We start from the raw sequence: 25,969 nt of genomic DNA on the forward strand, positions 1-25,969 counted from the left end.
CTCATGGTTCTGTTTACCATATTATATATCAATTAACTCCTCAAAGGGCTTTTAGGAAATGTTTTTTAAATAGGCAAAGAAACACTTTCCTTTTCATTCTTGGTACAATGGCCTCAAAAATCCACAGTGACGAATTTACACTGATTAAAAACCACCACCAGCAGTAGCTGTGGAAATAATCCCATCAATCCTGCAATTCCAAGGCTCACTGGATTCTGTTCTTACCCAGCTTCACTTCTGCATTTTCAGTCAGCAAGACATTTTGCCCTTTTATATCTCGATGAATCACTTTATGCTGGTGTAGGTGACTCAGCCCCTGGAATGATGGATAGTTGAGGGGGGTTAAATTAACAGGAACATAAGACAAGATTCAAATAAACTATTTGGGATGTTAATGATCCAAAAAAGATGTAAACTCACCCAGAGATACTTCCATTATTATATTCACATCTTTCATGTGTTCACAGAGCTGTTCTAAACTGTAGGCAATTGATCAATTAAAATGAAATATAGAGGCAGTTCCTGCAATGGATGGTGCTGTATTAAATGAAATACTTGCACCTCAGCTTTGATTTGAGGTACTGTGGAACTACACATGCTTCCGATGTGCACGGGTTTCAGGTAACAGTACTGTGAGAAGTGAGGACCACCTGGATTTGCTAGTTTGTAACAGGAACACGCACAAAGTCTCTGTACAGAAAACTAACCTGATTTAGCTGAACCCTCCACTTTTTTTTTTTGAGCAATATTTGAATTTAAAAGTTAAATTTAAAAGCTAAAAGTTGTCTTAAGTTATTGCAATTTTAATTAAGCACAATAAAATATTTTCCAGTCCAGCTCAGAAGTTTCCCATTGGCCTTAGATATGTGGCTCATATTAAAAAAGGAAAACAATAATTCTGATTTCCTTTGTTGGCCTTCAAAGCTGTCATTTCTAATGCCTTGTGATATTTGTAACTTTGTGTTCATTATGTGAAGTAATTATTCAGGACATCCAAATTCCATCTCTCCATGAATTACTCTAATTTTGGCTTGTGGTCTGAGTTCTAAAACCTAAGGGTTTGCTCTACCTAAGATTTCTCAGATATCTGAAATAATCTAAAATTGGAGTCTTGAAGCAAATTACATTGTGCTAACACTTGCTAATTCAAATTATACTGAAGTGTTATCATTTTATTATTGATGATTTTCTTCACTTTTTTCTCTCCAACAAAACCATGGTTGACATAAAAAGACATAAAACTATCTGAATTCCTTTGTTGAGAAAGCCCAAAATGATACACATGTGCCTATCATAAACATAAACATGTTATAATTTGAAGACTGGTTTGGATATTTAAAAAGTTACCTTTCTCCTTTAGTTAGTTTGGCTCAAGGTAGGCATCAAGCAGATTAAAATGTGTGGTTTTCATAGCATATTAATACCCCATGAATCCTTAAAAGAGGGAATGAAGATTACTTTCCTTCCTTTACCACCAAAGTGGTTGGAAGCAGATACCAGAACACAAAAATGAGCCCAAAGTTGTATTTTATGAGATCATATGATGCATGGAAGTTCATCTCTGAAACATCTTGCGAGTAAATGTCCCTTCTAATGAGTCACCTTGTCTCAAATGCCAGTATCTTTTAGGAGAATGTATTGAAAGAAGGAAGAAAACACTGTGTTCACATATTTAAAGACCAGGTATAGAGAGGTACTCATCTGGTGAAACATCCTTGCTGCTTTTAGAACCCTGGAGCTCACATGTCTGACCCCCACCAGAGGTACCCAGCCGAGCAGAAAGGTGCATTGGCAGAACCGGCCCTGGAGACCCAACAGGTTCTTGGCACCAACTGGGTGGTCTGCATGACTACATGACCCACCATGCTTTCTCTGAACAAGTAAAATTCTAAGTCAGAAATGCAAATTAAGTTTATGCCATGGCACCTTAATACTTGGAGACAAATGTCAGATTTGAAGGATATCAGCAGCCATACCTTCTTATTTCCCCCTCAGATTTTGATTTGTGTTCTGTATGAGTAATTGTTTTGCCTACTCCAAGCCATGGAGGTATTATCCTATGTTTTCTCTTAAGAGCTTTCTCACATTTATATCTATAATCCAGCTGTAATTAATTTTGGAATATGGCATAAAACAGGTATTGAGCTTCACACTCCCATATGCCTATTCAACTGACCAAGCGCTACTTACTGGCAAGAATCTTGCAGCACTTTTTGTCATAAACCAGGTGCTCATTTGAAATGGGCTGTTCCTAGGCCCTCGATTCTGTTCTTTTAGCCATTTGTCTATTCTTGTGACAATACCACCCTGTCTTAATTACATGGGAGCTTTATAATAAGTTCTGATAACTGGCAGTGCAAACCTTCCAGCGTTGTTCTTCAAGATTGTCTTGGCTATTCTTGGCCCTTTGCATTTCCATATGCTTTAAGAATCAGCCTGTAAGTAACTATATATATCTTGAGGGATTTTGATAGGGAGTTCAATGAAACCATGGATCAAATTGGGGAGAAATAACATCTTTACAATATCAAGTATTCTCATCTGTGAAATGGTACATGCACCTCCATCCAGTAAGGTCTTCTTTAATTTCTCTCAGAAATATTTCATAGTTTTCAGTGTAGAAGTCCTTCACATCATTTCATAAGTTTATGTCTACCTATTTTACTTTTTGTTATTATAAATGTTGCCACTTGAAAATTTCATTTTTAATTTCTTTTTTGCTAAAGTGATTTAAATTAAGTGAACAAACATATTTCTAGTCCCTTCCTCCCTTCCATCCATCCTTCCTTCCATCCACAGCACCTAATCTGTCTCTTCAAGGTGTATCTTGGACACATGAAAATAGCTTTAATGTTTGTTGCCTTATATTGAGAAGGCAGAGCTTATATAAATAATGAATGCCAAGCAAATCTAATAAGAATTTTCAGTGACCATACAAAAGCCTCCATATACTTTAGTAGCAAGAGATAATTAAACTAGTCTGAATGAACTATGTGACCAATTACCTATTTCTCCCTGGACAGAGCTCAGCAAATATGCCACTACTGTCCAAATTGCCTGATTGTGGGATCTGTGGGCAAAACTGGGAAAACAGGCAGTCTTGGCTAGCTATCTTGATTGATATAAGTGATGAAATCTCAAAGAATTTTTACAACGTAAAATCACTTAAACTGGACAGTATGTGCTGAACTGGCTAATGTCGCACAATCCTTAAGCAGTTAAAATTTTTCACAAACAGAAAATTCAAATGAGTGATCAAAAAATCTCTAAGAAACCCATTTCCTAAATGGGACCCTATCTCTATGATCTAAGATCAGAATTCTAATTGGAAATGAATCCCTTAAGGGGTTAGTCCCTCCAAATGAGAGTGCACACAGCCTTTTCAGAATGGCTCTCATTTCCACTAAAGCAGACTGTAATGAATTATCATTACCACCATCACTGTTAGAATAAAGCTTTATAGGGGTTTCCAATATGTTTATGAATTTCAGTGGATAGTACACAGTTCAACACCTCACAAGGTACCCTGTGTTGTTACTTACACGTAAGATCTCCCTGCAGATGTATGCAATCCACTCCTCCTTCAATGTGTTACCTTTCGTGTTCTTGATCAGATCAGTGACAGAGCCAGCGCCACAAAACTCCATCACCAACTGACAAAAGAAGAAAACACACCATTATTATAATTGCACTTCACAGCTCCCACTGGGTTGAATTAAGAAAGCATAAGGTATTCCAACTGGCTGCTTTGAAATGTGATTCCTGCACAGAAAGGGTCATCGTAAACAGTATGTAAAATATAAACTTTTATATTAATTTCATTCCGAAATGATAGGAGGGAAAGATTTTTAATCTTCCAACATGAAAGTTACAGTTGGAAATTGAGGAAGATCTCCATATTCTAGGATACTTTTTAAAATGAGAGCACCTAGGTAGTTCAGATGTAGGTGAAAATATCCCTGTGTTTTTATCCAGCAGTGGGACTCATCTTTCCTATAAAAGAGAATCACTCCCCTGTCTGAAAGAGCTACGGTTGTCTAGCCAGTCCCACGTTAGGACAATAGAAGTGCATACTGTTTATCTTACTGGTTTGTGAGTGGCACTGTAAGCTGCAGAGTGGAGACTATCTGCTTTTAATTAACACCAGCAAATGTTCCCAGGAGGCTGGACATGTCAAATAAATTCAATAAACAATAAGCCCTAATTTAGCACCTTTCATGCAAAAAGCTCTAAGTTCTCTATAAATACAAACTCATTATAACACTCAGCAACTTTGTAAAACAGGCAGAAAATAAACATCTCCCTTATTTAACGGAGAAGTAGCAACTCAGAGGAAAAGCAATCTCTCTGCTTTTACATTCATTTTCTAGGTTCAGAACAACATATCCATTTCCATGCTTTATCTCTCATCTTTAAAAACAGTTTTCAACAGAAGTCACTTCATTAGTACTTACAATTTTTTGTAGTTATGTGAATAGAATTCAGAATAACTAGCAATCAATCTCTGAGTAGACATGAGAAACAGAACTAAAATGCAGCCTTAATGAAATCACATGGACGGTTTTGGCTTTGTCCAAACATACATTCCGAACATTAGCACTATGTCACTGGGTCCTGGAAGATACTCCACCAGGCTGTAAAATATTTGAGCAGGAGTTTTCTTTTTTCTGTATATCTAGTAGAATCTCAATAAAAACTCATGAAATGAGTCTCATGAGTGAGTTTCCAGGACCTCTTCTGACTTGTCTTATGATTTCTACAAAGGGTAGGGAAACCTTCCCATCTTCTCTAGCATGCTAGTGAAAGTATAGCCCTACCAGGAGCTTTTGTAAGGAAATTTCAGAAATGCCACAATGGACCAATAAGAATTGTAAAATTACCATATATGATAGCCAGAAAGCTAACGAAGACTGGAAGATCTTTGTTAGAAAGGACTCAGGAGTCAACCTGAAGAGGTTCTCACTGGCCAAAGATGGGAGAGCTTGAGCATCAGTAAAAATAATAACTACAAGTCTGGAGACACATTAAACATAATTAAATGCATCAGTAAAGACACCCATCTAAGAGAATATAACTGGCACTGTTTGAAGAAAATGAAGAAACAAGTTCTTATTTTGAGATGGATAATAAAAGGAAAGAATCAAGAATTTAGACTCCCTTTCTTATACAAGGTTTACCATTTGGTAATTGAATAATAAAGAGGTAAGTTTACCCATCCTAAAAAGCAGGTATTCATCTAATAGATGAACAAGATGTAATAAAATTAGAGCATCACTATTTCACAACCCTTAGTAAAGTGACAAGTTTAGGCACTTTCATCAATGGTTGCAAATATGAAAAAAAATAGCTATGACTTGCCTCTTGATTAGAATAATGCAATATTGCCTAAGAAGTAGTCTTGACAAAAAAATAAATAAATAACAATCAAACAAAACCCTGAATCTGATCAAACCTCTAGTTCCAACTAGCAGTTTACAGGAAATTCAGAGGGCTAAGGAATATGTTATACCATGGAGATACAATCTACAAAACCCAGTACAGGAAACTCCACATGGCAAATGACCCATTTGCTTCAACAAATAAATTGCAAGAAAGGAAAAAGAGATGGAGAGATAATCTATAGATTTTAAGGCATTTAAAAAGATATACCAACAAATTGAATGGATGCAACTTATCTGGATACTGATACATTCAATAGCTGTTAAAAATTTTGAGACAATTATAACTTCTAATACAGACTAGACATTTGATAATACTAAGGAAGTATGGTTAATACTTTCTGAAGTGTGATAATAGCACTTTGGTTATGTAAAGAAAGTCCTTCTCTTTTAGAGAAACATACTGTAATAGTATGGCTAAAGTGGTTGATGATAGTTTTCTACAAACGACGCTGGGACAATTGGACAGCCATATGTAAAACAATGATGTTGAGTCCTTACCTCAAACCACATACAAAAAATTATCTGAAAATGGATCAAATACCAAAATATAGGAGCTAAAACTATAAAACTTAAGAGAGAACACAGAAGAGCTAAACGTATAAAATTTGAAAACATAGGGATAAATCTTCATGAACCTGGACTTGACAATGGTTTCTTATCTATGACAACAAAACCACAAAAGCTGGATTTGATCAAAATTAAAAACTCTGTGCATCAAAGGATAATATCAAGAAAGTAAAAAGACAACACACAGAATGGGAGGAATATTTGCACATTGTCTATCTAATAAAGGCCTGGTATCCAGAATAGATAAAGAGCTCTTACAACTCAACAACAAGAATATAAACTACACAATGTAAAAATGGGCAAAAGACTTAAATAGACATTTCTCCAAAGAAGATACACAAATGACCCACAATCATATGAAGATGCTCCACATCAACAGTCATGAGGAAAATGCAAACAAAAACCACAATGAGATACCACTTCACATCCAGTAGGATGGCTATAAATTTTTTTATATAATTATTTTTTAAGCAGAAAATAAAAAGTGTTGGCAAGTATGTGGAGAAATGAGAACCCTCCTCCATAGTTAGAAGGGATGTAAAATGATGCAGCCACAAGTATTTTGGTGTTTCCTTAACATGTTAAACATATAATTACCATAGGACCTAGCAATTCCACTCCTAGGTATATACTTAAAAGAACTGAAAACAGGTGTTTAAACAAACACTTGCTTCTGAATGTTCAAAGCATCACTATTCATGAGACAAAAGGTGGAAATAACCAAAATATCCATTATTAGATGAGTAAACAAAATGTGGTATAGCCATATAATGGAATATTATTCAGCTATGAAAAGGAATGAAGTACTCATGAGTGATACAACAGGAATCTTGAAAACATTGTGCTAATTGAAAGCCAAGCAAAAAAAGGCTATATATTATACGAATCCACTTACATGAAATATCCAGAATAGGCAAATCCACTGAGACAGAAAACATATTAGTGGTTGCTAGGCACCAGGGGGGAGGAGGGAATAATGGGAGTGACCACCTAATGCATATAGTTTCCTTTTGCAGTGATGCAGAACTTCTGGAACCAGACAGCAGTTGTACAATATTGTGTACTTAATAAGGCTGAATGATACATTTTATAATGGTTAAAATGGCAAATTTTATGTTTTGTATATTTTACCTGAATTTCTTAAAAATGGTATGATAAGATTTGTTGAAAAATAGTAGAAGGTAAGAAACAGGGGGAAATATGGTTGGGGTAGGATTGGCTACTGGTTGATGGTTGCTAGGACTATTTTTAGGCATATGGGTGACAACTGTATTGTTCTGTCTACTTTTGTGTATTTTGGGGCCTCTCCATAATACAAAGTTAATGAAAATCCCATAATACAGCAAACCATGGTTCAGTGGCAACAGGATGAACCAAAGAAACATCCTTGGGTAGAAAGGAAAGAATATTTTCTCAAGGGAGCAGAATGTTTCTGCCCCTTCTCTAAACCCCATTTGGAAAAGCACAGAGGCCAGACCTCCCGTGCATGCCACCCACTGCTCCTGTGTCGGCTGGAGAGGATGTCCCACCCCAGAGTTCTACCAGGGCACAGCATTACAGTTCCCAAGAAAAGCAGTGGACACCCAGTGACTCAAGTCTTTTAAAATTAGATTGGCCAAAATACTTTCAGATATTCAGTAGGACACAATCCTGCTCTAGCCAGGCACTAATGTCAGTGATTTCTGTAATTTGTTTCTCCATTCAGCTCCAGCTGAAGACTGCTAAATTCTTTTTATCTCACTACAGAACAAAATGATCGTTAAATTATGTAACGGAATTTTTTTTTAAAAAACAAGAAGAGACAGAAACCCGCATTTGCTAGCAATCGGTTTCTGTAGCTGCACAGCAACACTGTAATTACTGCCACCACACAGTGGGGACCCTCCCTCACTGCAAGTAACCTCATCACATTAATAAACAGAAACAGGGCTAAACATGCTAAGCCCAGCAGCAGTAAGTCAATAACTTCACATCTCACAAGAAAGAAATAATAGATCATTAATATCCGCCTTGAAAGAAAGTTCTCAAAGAGTTGACACTGGAACGGGTACAGTTGCTAGATTCACTGAGAATTTCCCATGTGCCAGGCCCTGGGCTAAGGGATTTATAGCTATTGTTTCATTAATTCTCCTTCCTCTCAATTCTCTTTTCCTTTATACTTGGAAATGAAGCTTAGTTATGGTCTGCAGTCTGATCTATAGTATATATATTCATTTAGTACCTAGAGCGGGGCTGAAAGCATGGTGCTCTCTCCAGTGTGACGTCGGGATTGTTCTCTAACCACCCGGAGCTCAACCCCCACCACCATCATTATAATATACAAAATAAAGGTATCAACTTTATGGGTTTGATGTGAACATTAATTGTGTCTGTGCATGTGAAGCTCCTAGCAGCCAGAAATCCCTAACTCTATTTATGACTTACCCATTCTTGGGGTCTGTTTGCCCTTATAAAAATAGCTACTAGGAAGAGTTTCCAATTGGGAAGATATCATCAATACCTTCCGAAAATCCACTTCCCATGGAGGGTGAAGAAATGGCTGAAAGGTGCACTGGGCACATGGGTGTCTAAAAACATCTATTAATGAAAGAGTACAAAGGACACATGTCTTTGTTTTCAAGCTTGTATCACATGGCAAGAAAACACATCTGTGCATTCCAGGATCTGGGTCTTCTTATTTGTCAGGTTGGAAAACAGCGGTGGTGGGAGCGGTTTAAAAGGAATCTCACCTGTGAAATTCTCACTCAACACCACCTAAATAACTGGGTCAGAAAATGGAATACACATGCATGTCACCTGGGCAGAGAGAAGGAAGGTTAAGTTGAAGGTGAGGACAGAACTGTTAGGCAGGACGGGGGTTGGGCTAGACCTGGGATGGGAGCAGTCATGGAGGAGATATTTAAGAAATAGCACCATGGACCAACCCAATTATTAGGGAATGAGTTTACTGGATTGTTTGGACATGGGCAGTTATTTCTATTAAAAAGGTTAAAATTTAAAAACAGAGTTTTAGTGCATTTCTCATATTACATGGCTGTATGTCACATATTTTTTGTCAGTTGTCGAATTTCTGGTGAGCAGGATGTTTTCCCATAGAGGCTATGGGGAGAGGGGTTTGAGATTTGGCTCAATTCTCAGAGCCAAATTAAGAAGTTTAGGACAATTTTTGGGGTCCCTACGGTATTCACTCACTTGGTAGTTAATTGGTTTTAAGTTCCTGTAATAAGAAAACAGAGCTTCAAGATATTTTAAAACTGCCAGAATACCTTGACAGGAACTCATGCTCTATAAATGTCACTAGTCAGTCACCCCACAAGAATGAATTACTAGATCCCTTCTCTTCTACAATAAAAGGAGGGGCAGGAGACAGGGGAGAGGAAGAAGAGCAGGTAGAATGATGAAGGTTTGCCTAAAATGAGAGAAGCTCACACCAAGCAACGAAGAGCACCCTAAAAGCAGGAAAGGAAAGAAAATTGTCTAAGAATTCACAGCTCTGCAAAGGATCAGCCTATTGACCTTGAAGGTCCAGAAACACAAGCAAGGCACGGGATATTTTTATCATGTGTGGCTGGGAATAGCCACAGATCTCATCTGCATGATTTATGAAGGTGTAAACAAACCCAAATGCAGTACTTTGTTACAGAATGCTGCTTTCCCCACCAAAGGTAGTTTAAGTCTCATAATATACAATATGGGTGTATAAAAGTACAAAAATTGGTAGGTATATTTACCATTTCAATCAACTGACAGAAAGGTAAAGTAAAACTGTTGGGAATTTCAAATTTGGAAAAGCAACCCAAACAGTATTTTGTACTCATTTTTAAATTAGTATGTATTTAGGAAAAAAAAATTCTTTGGCCTCTGAATTATGTTTTTAGACTTGAAAAATGAGTGCTTGAACTACAAATTCTAAGATAAAAAGACAAGTTCCAAGGATGTGAAGTCTCCCAAACTGTGTCCATAAAGTTTCTGGATAATGAACAACTTTGTATGTTAAGAATGACAATGGCAGTTGGAATATACTGAACCAACTGGAATATTTGGCAACAAGAAGCCAGTCCAAAAGACAGGCCCACTAGAAGTGTTCACCATGTTTAAATTAAGGAGAATAGCCATCTGAGACAGGATGGAGGTCAAGGAGCAAGAGACATGAGCTGGATCTTGTGTTTGGTATCCCAGTGCTCAAATTTCTCAGTATGTATACAAGATTTGGAGAATTTTTTCTGATAGGAATAAATCAATACATGTCCATTTTGGCCACAGACTCAGTCATAGAAACTAACCTTCAAGCTGTAAGAAATTTACAACTCTGCTTGTCAAAATTTTATACCCAAGAAGAACTTAGGAAGGAGATAGGAGAACAAGTTTTCAGACAAGTTAAAAATAGGAAAAGAAAAGAAAATACCAGCCTTAGAGGACTTAGGATTAGGCAACTTGGTAGGTGAGGACTTCGAAAAGCACAAATTAAACAGAAACATAGACTTCAACTCAAAAATAATCTAGAAAAGGACACAGAAGGGTTACAAAGACTATTAACAGAATAACTTTGGACATGCACATAGTCTTCCTTTTGCTAAGGTGAAAAGCAGTTTAAGCACAATTCAACTGAAATTCACTGGGATAAAAGAAGAAATCACTTTTACATTCTTGACTCAAAATCACCCATCAATTGGTAAAAATGGCTCTATTAAAGCTGAACTCAGGCCCACTGCAATATATTACACTAGGTAAGGCTTTAGTTCTGTTTGTACCTATATAACTTACATTCTGTCTCCACAGGCCTTGCAACAGAGCAGCTCTGAGACTGGGAGACTGTTTACAATCACTTCTCCTGCTGTTTAGACACTCCTATGTTTATCAAAGTCAGCCTTTTAAAAATTTCTGTTCACAAGTAATAAGATCCAATCACTTTTCCAGACAAGTTACCCAGCCTGTATATGTGAAGAGAATTCTTTAGCTATAAAAGTCATGAACACTGAATAAAACAATCCAGAAAAAGAAAAAGAAAAGGGAGGGAGGGAAAGAGGAAGGAAGAAGGAAGAAAATGAAGAAAGAAACAAAGAAAGAGAAAACAAGTTTCACCTCTGATACACAGAACTAAGAAAAGAGAAATTTTAATTAATTGTTCAAGAGAATCAGATATGAGTAGTTGAATTTTTAATAGTGACTATCTACAGCACTTTACATTTAAACGTTAAAACAACCAAAAATGTTGGTTCAGGATGATAAGCCAAGAGGCTACAGCAATGTGCATGCAAACTATATCAGACTTAGGTTTGGGGATTGTGGCCACCACACTGCAGATTCTAGAAAGGATCATTCCTTGGTCCATCTCAGTACCTCAGTCCCTCTGATCTTGTACAGGGGCTGGACAAGCAATGTGATACATGAAGCTGAGCATGCCTGGAAGACAACAGGAAGTGATGGGCCTCTGGTGAAAACTGGCATGGGCATGTGCACTCTAAACAGCTAGCACACTGCTCTAACACTCTATTGCTGTTTGGGATTTCAGGACTAGCATTTCCAAATTATCTCATTTTTCAAAACTTTTCAAGGAATGCAGACTTTTGTGTGAAAAAAGTGCTCGAATTTTTTAAATGTTGGCATAATTAAAATATCATCATACCTTAGGTGAACCAAACTAAACACATTTACATGGACAGCATTTAGCCTCTGAGCTGCCAAGTTTGAAAACTCAGACCTACTCTTAAGTTACCACTTTTATAAAGAAAAAAAACAAAAGCCAGAGATATTGCCTCTGCCAAGACTAGAATCCAGGTCTCAAAATGCATACAATATAATTGCTTAACTCATAGTTTTGCAAGTCTATACTGTTAAAATCTAACAAACGGCTTATTGAGTCACTTCAGTACAACAATATATTATTTTACTTAACCACCCTCTATTTTGGAAGCTAATAAGAAATTTATTTTCCTGTATAAGATTTATTTCCTTGTATTAGCCCTGCAATTGCTGTGGTGGTATCAAAGGAGACAGAAAAATATGTGATGTTGCTTTCTAATTTTAGAGAAATTAGTCCACCTAATAGATAGTACTTATCATTCACTCCCAGTGTCTGAAAGGCATGCAGCAAAATGGAGAGTCTCTCATCACTGAGATGCAGCCGAATGAGATGGCAATGCTGTGTGTCAGCACCTACTTGTTTCCGAGAGATTGGAATCTTTATTGAAAGAGCTCTCTTTTTTGATTTCCGGACCAGGCCCTAAGCAGTTGATAAAGGAGAATTACTTGACCATTATCAGAAGTAGTTGTATTTCCACAAAGAGCTGGTACTAAACAAGAGTTTATCTCTAGAACAAGACTGATAGAATTCACACAGATTATAATTCAATCAGACACCTAAAACATCACATATAAGGGCTGCTGAGATAAGCACAAACATCCAGCTACAGTTAAAGAAATAACTGGGGAATATATTTCATGTAGCCTGAATACTGGGAATAAATGTTGGAAAGCATTGCTCTTGGTTGCTACAGGCTATGTCTCTATACTGTAATCCATTATTTGTATATAAATGTACTCCTAACAGAATGCCATTAGCCCAAAGACTCATTTGTGACCTTTGCAATTGTTTACTAAAACATTCCTGAAAGGTTTAATGAACTTTTCAAAGTGTATTTCTTAGACTTCACACCAGTCATATTAGTAGCTAACTGGTCTTGCTATCCTCTTTGAAAATTGAGGAATAAAAATTTAAAGGTGAAATCAAAATAAACTAATTTAACACAAAGCTTCAATCCCATTTGGAACACCAAACTTCGGTATCAGAATGATTTTTCACAACTAAAAGGAGAGGAGTGTAGGGTTCAGGGTCTGGGTTCTGGCTTCAGACAGTTGGGGGTTAGCTAGCACACTGGCTTCATCACACACTAGCTGGTGAGAACTTGGGCAAGTTTCTTTTCTTCTCTGAGCCTAATTTCCTCATCAGTAAAGTGGGAATAATGACAGTTTCTGATTTCTATCATGGTTGTAAAGATCTAGTGGAGTAATTTGATAATGCAAACGAATACAGGACTTGGCATATGATAAACAGGCAGTAAGAATTACCTGCCACTGTTATTAACACAAAACAGCCCAAATTCAATGGGTGTGAGGCCTTGGAATCACTAGGCAGTATCATATTCTATGACCAAGTTCCCCCTAATCTGGTATTAGTGCCTTAACTATTATGTTTCTGTTCAACCTTTACTTTTCCAAGCTCTTCCTGAGTTTGTTACCAGACAAGGAGCATAACTAGAAAAAGAAACAGTACTCTCCCCCTCACCAAGCGTTTCATTTATACAAATAGCTTTGTATTTTCATCACCAATGACAGTGAAGCTAATGGCCAACCACTGGTGGGGATGGGCAGAACAGTCCTCTGCACGGGCATGAAACTGACAAGAGCTAGGTCCTCTGCCTTACAAGCAGAATGTGGGGCCTGTAACCTCCACATTCTGCCACCTGCATTTAATTGGACAACAAGACGTGAAGGCAGGGTTTCTCCCCATGTGCCCTGGGTTTGGAAGTCATTGCTACTTGTAGATTCCCTTTTGCCAAGTTCAGGAAGGGGGTGAGCTTGCTAAAACACTCTCTTGCCTGATCTCCCTGCTTCTGTTCTGGCCCCCAAATCATCTAGTCTCAGCCAGAAACTAGAGGGACCCTTGTACCTGTGTGGACTGAATCCCAGCTCTCCACCTTCAAAACCCTCCAGTGGCCCCACCTCACTCCGAGTAGAAGCTGGTAGCTTTCCAATGGCCTGGGAGACCCTGCACGACCTGACCCTAGGTGTCCCCTCTCCCTTGTATTCCAGGCACACCGCCTCAGTGTTACTGCTGGAACACACGGGTCTTCCTTTTGTTACCTACAAGGGCTTCCCCTGGCCACTATACTTTGCTGCGACCCTACCCGCATCCCCATTAACCTCTCCCTGTTATTCCAGGTGACTGTCTGCTTCCAGCAATTCCATACAGTTTTTTTACTTACAGTGTTTATTGTTTGTGGTCTGTAGCAACAATGTAAGCTGCACCAAAGTAGGGGCTTTCTACAGTTTTGTTCACTGATATACCCTAGGTGTTGAGAAGAGTGCTGTGTGCCTAGCAAATACGTGATAGATATTTTTTGGATGAATGAATCATGGTGAATGAACAAATGAACACATACGCATGCAGGCTCCTGGTGCCCAGCAACCAGAGCCGTCTCCCTGGGAATAGCAATCGGCCAGGGTGAGGACTTGCTGGCGGCAGCTCATGTCCAGAGTACAAAACTCCTGTTGAGGCCATGCAGACCCAAACAGGCGTGCTGCTTTCACCCAGTGCCAATCTGAAAACAGACTACAGATCGTGCTCATTTTTAAAAACAATTTCCTTTCCCGGAACTTCAGGCCAAACTGAATTTTACTGTCTGAGGATGCCTACATTCTGTGTCTATCCATTAATAATCTTTGAGGCCCTAGAAAAGTCAGTCAACCTCACTGGGAACTGGCAAAATAACTGACAACTAATTTTCTTTCCAGCTTAAAAAAATCTCAGCGTTATGAAAAAGGTAAAAATGAGTCAAGCATCACTTGAACACTTTCTCTCCTATCCTCAACCAGTAATTTGTAAATAAATACCCAAATTTTAGTTCGACCTGACAAGGAATCTAGCTATCCCTATCTGGCCCACCTCACAAAATGAATGAAATTAATAGTAAGGTGTGACTCATCTAGAAATGCTTGTACTCCCTCAGGTAATGAGCTGCGAGGTAGTTCCAAAGCTGTATTAATGCTTTCTTTTAATTTGGAAGCAATGCCCCGACCAAACAAAAAACCCTGTCTACAGAGAGCTTTAAAATAGCTCTCACTCCACTTACCATCTGCTGCAGCTTATGGCAATACAGGGGCTATTGCTAAAATGCTGGATTCCTGACAGTGTAGATGTCCTTTGGGAACACAGAGGAATTCCATGCAGCTCCATCTCATCATATCCCGTTCAACCTGCAGGCCACAGGAAACTGAACTCTCAAAGTACCTGTAGCCATAAGGTTTGTACCAATGATAACAATAATAAGAGCAACCAAATTTGTAGGAATGGCATCACTTTAATTCACAGAACAACTGCCCAGCACCTTCTTAGCACTGAGGAGAAGACTGAGATGCAAAAGACACCTTCCTTATGCTCAGGGAGCTGACCATGTAGATGAGGAACAAAGCTCACTGAGAAGCAATTAAAAAAGAAAAGAAGGAACAGCAGAAGTGGCTCCGATGTTAGATTTAAGAGATTAAATTTAGAAAAAGAAAAGAACAGACATGAAAAAGAAAAATGTTTTAAAACTAAATTAATGAAATTGCTACCCAGATACAAACACCAACACCATTGGTATTTATGATACTAGACATCTCCACCATTTGTGTGTGTGTATGTATGTATATATATATCTTGTTCTTTTTTTTGACAAAAATGAAAACATATTACATCTAATCATAGCCTCTACAGAATGCTTTAAAAAAAACCCACTATAATTGTTAATGCTTATCTGTTTGTAAATATGGATCTGTATCATTTTACCTGGCTGAATAGTGTCCTTTAATGAATTTACCTAAGTGATTCTCTATTGATTAACTTCTACAGACATCTTTATGTAGTTACCCAAATATTCATTTAGGATACATTCCTGGCATGTGGAAACACTGGGTCAAAAGTAATCTTTGGGATATATATATATATATATATATATATATATAAACCTGTATGTGTGTGTGTGTGTGTAAGACAGAGAGAGAGAATGTGGTTACTTGAAGGTATTATAAGTGCCCTTGAGTAAAGTTGCACCAACATTAATTTCCATGGGCAGAGGGTATGGGGCATGGACATATGGGGTATATCATTTAAAAAAAATCTTTGCCAATCTACTAGGTAAGAAACAGAATCTAATTCTTGTTTTCTTGTGCTTTTATAGTATTAGTTAAGATTACATTTTAAAAACATCTTCATTGGAAATTGATACTTCTTGCTTTGCTAATTACAGCCTTGTTCTTAATCTTACTATTACTAGTTTCATATTTTTTCCTATTGATTTACAACAAACTCTTCATCTCTAAAGGCTACTAACTTCTTTCTCATCAGGTATGAAATAAACATTTTTCCTAAATTAGTTATTTGCATTTTCACTTTGTTTAGTGTAGGGGTTTTTTTGTACTAAGAAACTTAAAAACTGATACAGTCAGGTCTGTCAAAATTAAGGTTTGTGGTTACACCCTTGCTGCTATACACCTCTCATTAATATTTACAGTAACATTTATTTTCTCCTACTTTTACAGTTTTAATTTTCACATTTACATCTCCTATACATTTATGAGGCCAAAACTAGAAATCTTACTGAAATCACATGAAAATACATAAAATTAATATGATCATAGAAAGAGTATTCATTTACCTCAAAGCACATTTTTTAAAAAAATTTAGAGATGGGTCTTAAGGGAAAAGAATTCCCAGCAGCTCTTTTCACCAAAGACTGTAGTATTTAATATCAAGTAACAGGAAAATCTTGTTATTTTTCTGAGCTAACATTATCATATCCTTTTTGGTTACCAACTGTATTCACTGTATGTTTTGTCTTCTCAGCTTGACTAATCTCTTATGCAGTGACAAAGTAGATGAGATTCTTTGAGAAACTATCCATAAAATAGTGGCCACTGGAGCCACATGGTTTAGCACATACTTTGGCATACAGTAAGCACTGGATAGTCGAGTGAATTTCGTGTGGGAGACACATATTAAGACTTCTAGAAAATGAGTAAGATGATTAGTGAGTAAAAGGGTATTTTTAAAACCATTAATCCAACAGCAACATATGGAATGAAAAGAGGGGAGACAGAGAGAGAGAGATCGGGGTGGGAGAGACAGAGACAGAGACAGAGATGAAGGTAGCTCAAGTAGGAAGCTACTGCAAACCCAGGCTTCCACTGAATGGGCCTCTACTCATGGGGTGAGTATAAAATTGGCAAAAAAGATCAAACTAAGACAGCCTTATAACCTACCTGTGGGAGTAAGTAAATGAATAAAATTCTACTGACAGCAATCAGTAAGGTAAAAAGAAGAGCTCTCAGGGCTGGGCAGGGACAGGAGCAGTGGTGTTGGTACCAGACATACTGAATGGGGTACCAACCCCAATTCGTGGGGCAGTCTAACGGTTCCATCAACTGTCAAAGACACAGAACTGGGGCACATGGCTGACTGGACAAGGGGAAACAGGGAAGGAGTGCAACCCATAACATTACCTATGTGGTATCAGACACTGTCTTAAGTGTTTACTCAGAGAGTTGAAATTTAAATTTCAGTCACCCAAACATTAGTGACAGACAAGGACAATGACTCACAAAGAGCTTGGTTAGATCAGAGTTTCACCATTTCTTGCTACACAGATATTGGGGCAGTTTACTTACCTTCTTTGCAATCCTTAGTTTCATTATCCAAGAATGAGGATAATAATGTCTACCTCAAGGAGCCAGAATAATGAAATAATATATAAAAAGTAAATAGCATCGTGCCCAAAATATAATAAAAACTCAATAAAAGTAGTCATTAGCGGGGAAAAAAAAACCTCCAAGAACTTAACAACTGTCTTTAGGGATGGTCCACATTAAGGGAAAGAAGATAGAGATATTGAAATAATGGAGAGGTATTCAAGGAAATGGGAGGGAACCTTGACAACAAGAGTTTCAAAGAAAAAATTATGCAATGAAATTTAGCCATGAGGATGGAGAAATATACCATTCAGCCCTGGTTGTTTTCATGCAATAAGGTCAAATTTGGACAGCACTACATACCCAAAGTTGGTCATCCATGCCTGGTGGGTTCTTTTTGATAAAAGCACCATAGTATGTAGCAATATTCCGGTGATGAGAATATTTCTTCAACATGTTAATTTCTTGTTTGATTTCTTCCTCTTCATCCTGTATTAGAATAATGAATATTCTGTCATGAAAGTCCACTGTCTTTAGTAGGAGTCTGCTTTTTACCACTATTTGTATTAGCTGTGTATTAAGTTCTTTCTTAAGCTTTTTCCTCTGTGGTATTGAACAAGCATAATTATTATGTAACTTGACTTTCTTTCTTGACTATAAAGAAAAAATTTGTAAGACAACACACTGGAGGACCAAGGGGGGTGTCTTATGTTTACATGACAAATAGGTAAAACTTATAACCTCCTGGGGTAAAAAAACCCATCCCCTCACCTAGAAGAGATCAAGGTAGGCAGGCTCCTGAGGTGACAGTCACTCTAGACCTCTGGAAACTATGTCCATGGACTACCTATTAATGATCATATCTGGTCTAGGGAAGACTGGGGAAAGAGAAAAGAAAAAAATACAGACCCTTGGATTTAAAATTTGTTAGATTCATTTTCTTTGAAGCCTACTTTTATTGAAGTATCTGACTGAAGATGATCAAAGTCAGATGGGCAAGAGGGCAAGGGTAAGTTCCCCAGATCTGAGGCAGCGCGCAAAGCAGGAGCATCCATCCGACCTTCAAAACTAAACATGAAAAGAAAGGGGACGTGTGGGAGTGCCACAGATGTGAAGAGAGAGAACTCTCTTCTACAGAGTAAGTTTCCTAATCAGGTTTCGTTCATTCCAAGTTTCAACTTGGAGTCCACCAACGTGGGCCATTTTTAGAAGCGTTGGCATTACGAGGGCAGTGTGTAGATATTCTCTCATAATTTTATTTTGATTAATGTACACATCAATTGGACTGAAAAATGGTATTTTATTTTTCAGATTGATGGAAAAAATGTCTAAACCAGGGCAATTGTTTTAGATGCAGCAAGAGCAATGACTGTCTCTGAGTATCAGTTGTCATATCACCTTTCCCTAAAGGGTTAGTCACTCTGTGTCTCTGTCTGTGCCCTTCTGCACTCCAGCTGCTCAGCCTCTCTCCAGTGTCACTAACATTGCTGGGCTCTTCTGCAATCTCCCCGTGATGTCTTCTTTATCCTTCCTCTTCTTCACATAATTTCTACTCATTATTCTGAATTGAGTTTAAATGACACTCCTCTGGGATGTCTTCCTAATATCTCAGGCCATGTCAAGTGTCCCCAGTATATCTTGTCCACCCTCCATCCGCTTCACACACATGCCATTATTTGTTGGTCAGGGTACGGAGGTGTGGGTCATACTATGTCATGGCTGCTATTGTATTTGACTCTCTTCTCCATGGATTGTAAGCTCTGGTCTGCCCACAGATCTCAGTTCCAGAGTCCCTTCCCCAGCAAAGCTCTCTGGTCTGCCTGACTTCGTTCTAACCTCATGGATGACCACAGGTGTCTTCCTTTGTAGCACCTACCAGAGTTGTGATCCACATTTATCTATCTGGTCATTTGATTAAAGTCTCTCCTTCCTATCAGTGCATAAACTACACACCCAGGAACCCTGCCTGTTTTTTCTCTCTGAAACATCCTCAGCACCAAGCAAAGTACCTGTGAATACATGTAAATAAAAGAATGATCACTTGCAAAGGGCCCAACTGCTTACAGCAGCATAGTGATGTTTGAAAGGAGCTGATAAGATAAGATGAGGAGTATGGTGGAATGCCGACATTTCCTGACCGCACACAAATAAGTTTTAGTGAAAACAATGGAGATTTGCAAACCTAGGAGAACTAACCATGTTATATATCACATGGGGTAACTAAGCTGAAGACTAGGTGATCTCAAACCAGAACGTATGATTGGGAGGTCGAGCTCAGGAGAAGCACGTGGCCCTAAGAGTGGATGGGAACAGAGGAAGGAGGGGCTGGAATGGTGGCTGAGGGAGGGGATGGCAGACTGCTGCCCCGCGAATTCTTCCCTGCAGTGATCAGAAACTGCCTCTACCTTCACCACTGGCCAGAGGAGAGACTGACCTTCTCAGACCTTCCACTTGTGGAAGGGTTCCTGTAGTGGGCTTCAGATGTCTTAAAATGGTGCTTATTAGTTATTTTAAACTCACTGTGTGGGGCCAAATAATTGTGGATGGGTGTGGGATGTGAGCAGATATACTTCAGGGAAGCCTAAATAGACAGGGTGAAAACAAACCTGAGGGCTTCTGTGGGCAGCCTGGCATCGACAGCTGCTTGGATTAGAAGGCGACTACATGAGGCAGTAAAATACCAGTCACTTCCCAATGGCAGCCTGACAGTGTCAGCTCCAGTTACTCTTAGGGCAAAGTTGGGCTGCTGCTACAAGGATTTGCTGCCTGCCTCCTAGGTTCTCCACAGGATGGTGGATGATGTGGGAGAACTAAGAGGAGGAAAAGTGCCTAAAAAAGCTTACCATATCATTACGAACAGCTAAATAACAGTGTAATTCAGTAAATAATTAAATCCAAAATATAGTATTGGAGATCAGAATGAAGCCAGCATGTTCTCCATCACTTTGCAAAGGTAAATACATGCAAAATATGACAATGAAGAAGGCAAATGCACTGAGTCAGAAAAAGGAGGGTGAGCAGGCAGGGGGTGTGCATTAGGTTTGGGCTCCACTCCTTTGTGGCTGTGTGATCGCAGCAAAGTCATCTACCTTTTGGAGTCTAAGTTTTCTCATCTACAATGAGATATAGATTTTACAGCAGTATTAATTATATATTGCAGTCTTTTGTGATATTTAAAAGAGGTATGTGAAAGTTATGAGGTGTAATACAAAATAAACACTATTATCACTCTTCTCAACCAAAATATAGAGAAATAACAAGGGGAGGAAGGGAGGAATGTAAGTATCTTGAATTTCAGGTTTAAATTGCACCTTTTCCAAACACAATTATGGAGCTACTATGGATCACGTTCTGTAGCTCTAATATCGAACCTTGATCTTGATTCTATGACCTGTTAGTGAGCATGCAGTTCACCAGGCCTTCATGGCTACTGTTCATCCAGATTTCTAGTCCAGGGCAATGATGCCAGCAAATTATTCAGTGAAATTGAAAGAGAGGCACTTACTAGTAAGTACAAGAACTCATTTAACCATTCCACAGCTGCCCACTCTTTCACAACAAGGCTCATGGAAGGAGATGAGTTATGATGCTTCCAAAAAACAAAACAAAGAGAGCAAGAACTAAGACTAAAATTAGATTATGAAGTTGTAAGAGAAGGATGTCCCCTACATTGTAAATGGATTATTCTTGTGTCTTAAGATGTAAGCATAGACATCAAGCTCCCTGGGAAACTAATCAGCACTGGGTCATAATGAAAAACAAAGTAATGGTACGAAACTGTCACAAAATTTAAGAGAGTAATTTTAGTAAGCCAAGTCTAGTACTCTAGGAAGAAACCATGACTTCAATCAGAAGATTTCAAAATCTAGTCCAAACTGATTTCCTATGTATCCTCAGGCATGACATCTAAATTCTCCAAATGCCAGTTTTTTTTTTCACCTCAAGATCATGGGAATTTATTTATTGCTTAAAATTTGTGGTAAATGGGGTGTGGGGGTGGGGCGGGGAAAGGCCATGGTATTTGGCAGTCTCTTTCATGAAGAGATGGAGCCTGTTTCCTCTACTTGTCTTTGCGCTTGGCTATGTGACTTGCTTTGGCCGGTGGGACATTAGCAAAGTGATGCAGCAGAGGCTTGAAAAGTACTTGTGCATCAGGGCTGGCTCTCTCTCAGGGCTTGCAGAGGCACTGTCCATGCGAGAAACCAGGACTGGCTCGTGGGAGCGTGACAAACTGCATGAAGTGACAACAGTTTTCAAATGCAAAGGAATGGATGATTCCAGGTGATGCTTTCAAGCCACTGACTACCTCTGATGGCAATATGATGATCATAACCATAGTCATAAAATACGGCCAAAGCCAACCTTAAGGAATGTTGTCTATGTACCAAAGGCTCTGTATGTGTATTATCTTATTTAATATTCAAAACAGCTCTATGAAATAGATATTTTTAATGACCCCATTTAACAAATGAGGAAAATGGGTTTCAGTGAGGTTATGTAACTTCCCCAAGTTCATTCATATTTTAAATGTTAAGCTAAGATTCAAAGTGAGATTCATTTGACTCCAAAGCCAGTGTTCTTAATTCTATACTGAAAATTCCTAGACATGAGAGGGGAAATTATCCATGGTGATAAAACCAAAGCTGCTAAATCATGAAAGGAGAGTTTTGGAGCATCTTAAGTCGGGGCTGGAGAGAAACCTGCCTTTGGTCCTCCAATTAAAGGAGCTTGTTCACATGAAATAGTATTTGCTTATGAATGATTTCAGGGGATAAAGGAGGGATTTTAAGTTGCGTGTTTATTACAAAGGGAAACATACGTTAAGCACCTACAATATGACAGGATTTAAAAATGGAATTAGTAAGACATTTAATATGAGTGTGATCTACAACTAAGAGTTTGCCCAACATTTAGTTCTCAATCTATGGAACAGGAATAAAACTGTAGCTCATATAAGAATCCAAGGGACTAGTCAGTTTGAACTCTAGAAGGATGCATAGATGTACAGCCACTGGCTACAACCACTTCTTCTCCTGCTCACCTGTCCTGCTTTCCATAAAACCGTTTCTGGCAGTAGGCAGGTGTTTGTGTCAATGTATTGATCATTCTCAACCTCACTGTTGACTGAATGTAACAAAAAGTTGAAGATAATTTATTGTTAAAGAATCAGAGGCTACTAGAATTTGAAGGGATTCTGGACATTGTCTAATATGTGATTAAAAAAATTTTTTTTTAGTAATTTGTAGTAGTGAATTCCCTTCCTCCAGTAGAAATTTTATTCAGGATGCCAACATACAGCACCAATAAGAACTAGACTTTTCAAATCAGTAAATATTTATTTTTATGAGTTTATGTAACAGATAATTGTTAAGTTAATCAATGATAACAAGAGAGGCTGTTTTACTGAGTACACAAATTGAATTTCTGAAAGAAATTTAAAAGACACATGATAGCCATGCTCTGGCAATCCTCCCACATCTCTCATTCCTGTCTGTAACAGGGCTGTGGGGAGGGTGGACATAGTCTGACTGGCTGGATTTGAATTCCAATTCTGCCACTTACTCTTTGTAGGGCTTGGACAAGTTACTTAGGCTCTTTGTGTTTCAATTACTCATTTATAAAATGGACATATAGCAGTGTCCCTGCATGGGAGTTGTTCTGAGGATTAAATGAGTTAACCTAATCAAGTATGAAGAACAGTGCTTGGCCATAATAAGCATTCAGTCAATGTTAGCCATTCTAATTTTGACCATGGCTATTACTGTCATTACTATTATCATACCTATTACTATATATTATATTCTGTGCTACCAACTGTTCACTGAACTCCCTCCCTCTGGGATTCCTTTTTTTCTTTTTGTCTAATTTCAGCAAACATTCACTGAGCCTGCTAATTAGGGCAAAGCACTCTACCAGAGGTTCCCAAGAGAAGACTACTTCCTTACTCTTCAAAGAGAGATGGAGACTGGTCATCAACTTCACCTACAGGAATGCAGTAAGCAAGACAGAAATATGAACTAATCAAGCAGGGCTTAAAATGCATCTTTCTAGTAGGCAAATCACATCATGTCATTTTGCTGTTCGACTTTGGCCCCCACACTGGCTCCAGCAGTCATCTGGGGGAAAAAGGGTCAGGATGTACAGCCTCCCACACTTGTAAAAACAAAAAACAAACAAACAAAAAAACAAAACCTTATTTCTCTTCTGTATATTGGATTTTTGTCTAAGAGTATTTGAACAAAGTGTTCTATTGGGAAAATAAAATGTTTGAAAAACCTTAAAAAATCCTTCTCATGGTATTCAATTCTTTCATAACTTGTCCAGATTCATGTTGTATCACTCTCCCCTCAGCCCTTTCTAATCTTAAAAGTAAACTGTGCAGTAGTTTCCAGGACATGTGTCATGCTCCCTAGCACCCACGTCTTGGCATAGGCTGTTACCTTAGCCGAGAATGTCCTCGTCTGACTATCCTCCTGGGATTAATTACTACACCCACTGTCACATCAAACTTTGTAACTAACTTTGTGAATTTTTAACTTTATTATAAAATGGATTAGCTTCACTTACAAATATTTAGGGCAAGGTTATAATATGAGCTCCCCTTTAGGCAAACGACTGCTTTTTCATCTTTGAATTTCCAGTACTGATCAAAAAGTAGGTATTTTGGTAAATTTCTATTAAATAAATTAACGAAAAAAACCACACTAAATTAAATGCTAAATATCCTTCTACATTAACTGGAGACCTATACAGCAATGTGGTTAAGAGGATGGACTTCAAGGACAGAGTTAAATTGCTCAGCAGTATTCATTCTGCCCTTACACGTTACACTGAGCGAGACACTTAATATTCCTGGTTTTCTCATCTCTGTAATGGTGATGCTAAAGGAGGCTGCTCTGTAAGTCGTTGTTGAAAAGATTAAATGAACCACTATATAGAAAGTATTTAAAAGAGTTTTGACTCCTAATAATCACTCCATGAATGTTTGCTACCATTATTATCATTTTTGGTTGAAATATGAAAAAATGTAACTAGAGAGACACTTTACTTGGGGACCAAATCAGTTTTAAACACATGCACTACAATGATATGAAGTCATAGTGTTGCAATTCTCTGAGTTTTGCCTGCTCGGCATCCTTCCCACCGTTTTCTCTAGCAGTGCTCAGGTTTTACTTTTTGAGGCATCATCCTTTACAACTCTCACTCTCTGTTGTAGGTTCCAGGGTCAGGCACCCAACCCAGATATGGCAGAAGGGAAACAGAGTTGGTTCGGGGATGGGGCTATGACCTGAGCTGAGCCACTGACAATCAGACTAGCACTTGTGCTGGAACTAACCGTAATGAAGTAATTAGAACATGAGCCCGAAGCTGTTGGTGGGAAGAAAGCAGAGCCCAAAGACGGAGAGAGACAAAACTCCTGATTACGTCATGTGACTTCCTGAGTCCTGCTTGGTGCTTCTTCTCTGAGGTTGCCCGCACTCCCCCTTCAAGTGCACAACCCGCTGTGTTTAAGTAAAACTTTTCTGCTTAAGCCTATTGTACTTTGTCTCTGAATTCTTTTTTTGCCACGAAGTCAAAACCTGCTGACCACCACCAGTGGTAATTGTCTGTCACTTCATTGTTTCATTCAGCTTTCTCATCTCAGACACATCCTTTTCCCTCTTTGTTCTATTTCCAGCAGGTAGAGAAGTAGCTGCGGGGCCTTCTGAGCACAGAGGGGCTTGCACTTTACAGTGTGGTCTGCCTGAATTCTGCTTTGGGAAGTTTCCAGAACATAAAACTCACTCCACCTAGTGCTGAGGCTCCCCTAAATCCTGGGGTGGTAGGGACAAGTTCCCACACTACAGATTCTGGTGGGCACTGGACACCAGGTGACCCTGGCTTCAGGAGTTGGCAAGGGAATTGCCTCATGCCAAACAGGAATTCAGTGAACTTCCCTCAGTTCCTCTGTTCCCTTTTGCTCTCCACTGCCTGCACCGCCTGCGTGGCCGCACAAATCAAAGTGTCACTCTTACTGGCACCACGCAGTGCTGACTCTCACTACGACTTCCACTTTAATGAATTGCTTTCTTACCTGCACCTGTTTGACCTGTTCCCAAACTCTTTCCCAGTCAGGGTCAAGAGCCCTCCCTCCCTGGCTGGGGGTGAGGTTTTGCCTAAATGTGCAGGGGGCACTGCCCGGCCACAATATGACCATAACCAGTCATTGTAAATGAAACGACTCAGTCATTATTTTCCCAATAGAGAATACTTTTGATCATGTATCATTGTAAATGACATCTCCTTTAAGTCCTATAAGGGTTTAAAGGTGTCAGAGAGACTAGTTTATAACAGGAATTTTCATCCAAATGAAAACGGGGATCATTTATAGGGTTATCAAAGAACCACAGTCTTTTCAGACTTGGTGGCCAGAAAGCAGTAAATATAAAACCCTAGAAAAGTACTCCTCTGACTTTCCTGTGTGTAAAGCTCCTTTAGGAGCTGGTAGAAAAGACAGGTTCTGAGGCTCCACTCAG

At 38.6% G+C, this 25,969-nt stretch overlaps 1 protein-coding gene across 4 annotated transcripts in view; it reads right to left on the reverse strand.

The window, feature by feature from the left end:
* TNIK (TRAF2 and NCK interacting kinase) overlaps window positions 1-25,969 on the reverse strand; it is a 370,493-nt gene that overhangs the window by 123,453 nt on the left and 221,071 nt on the right. For all 4 annotated transcript variants that reach the window (XM_036930924.2, XM_036930923.2, XM_036930922.2 and 1 more), the window contains exons 4-6: window positions 17,817-17,942; window positions 3,543-3,653; window positions 226-316 (exon numbers count right to left, since the gene is read on the reverse strand). In XM_036930924.2, coding sequence (XP_036786819.1) covers window positions 226-316; window positions 3,543-3,653; window positions 17,817-17,942 — 328 coding nt within the window. The remainder of the gene's footprint in view (window positions 1-225; window positions 317-3,542; window positions 3,654-17,816; window positions 17,943-25,969) is intronic.

The sequence above is a fragment of the Manis pentadactyla genome, chromosome 1, assembly GCF_030020395.1.
Source record: "Manis pentadactyla isolate mManPen7 chromosome 1, mManPen7.hap1, whole genome shotgun sequence".
In the NCBI taxonomy this organism is placed as follows: domain Eukaryota; kingdom Metazoa; phylum Chordata; class Mammalia; order Pholidota; family Manidae; genus Manis; species Manis pentadactyla.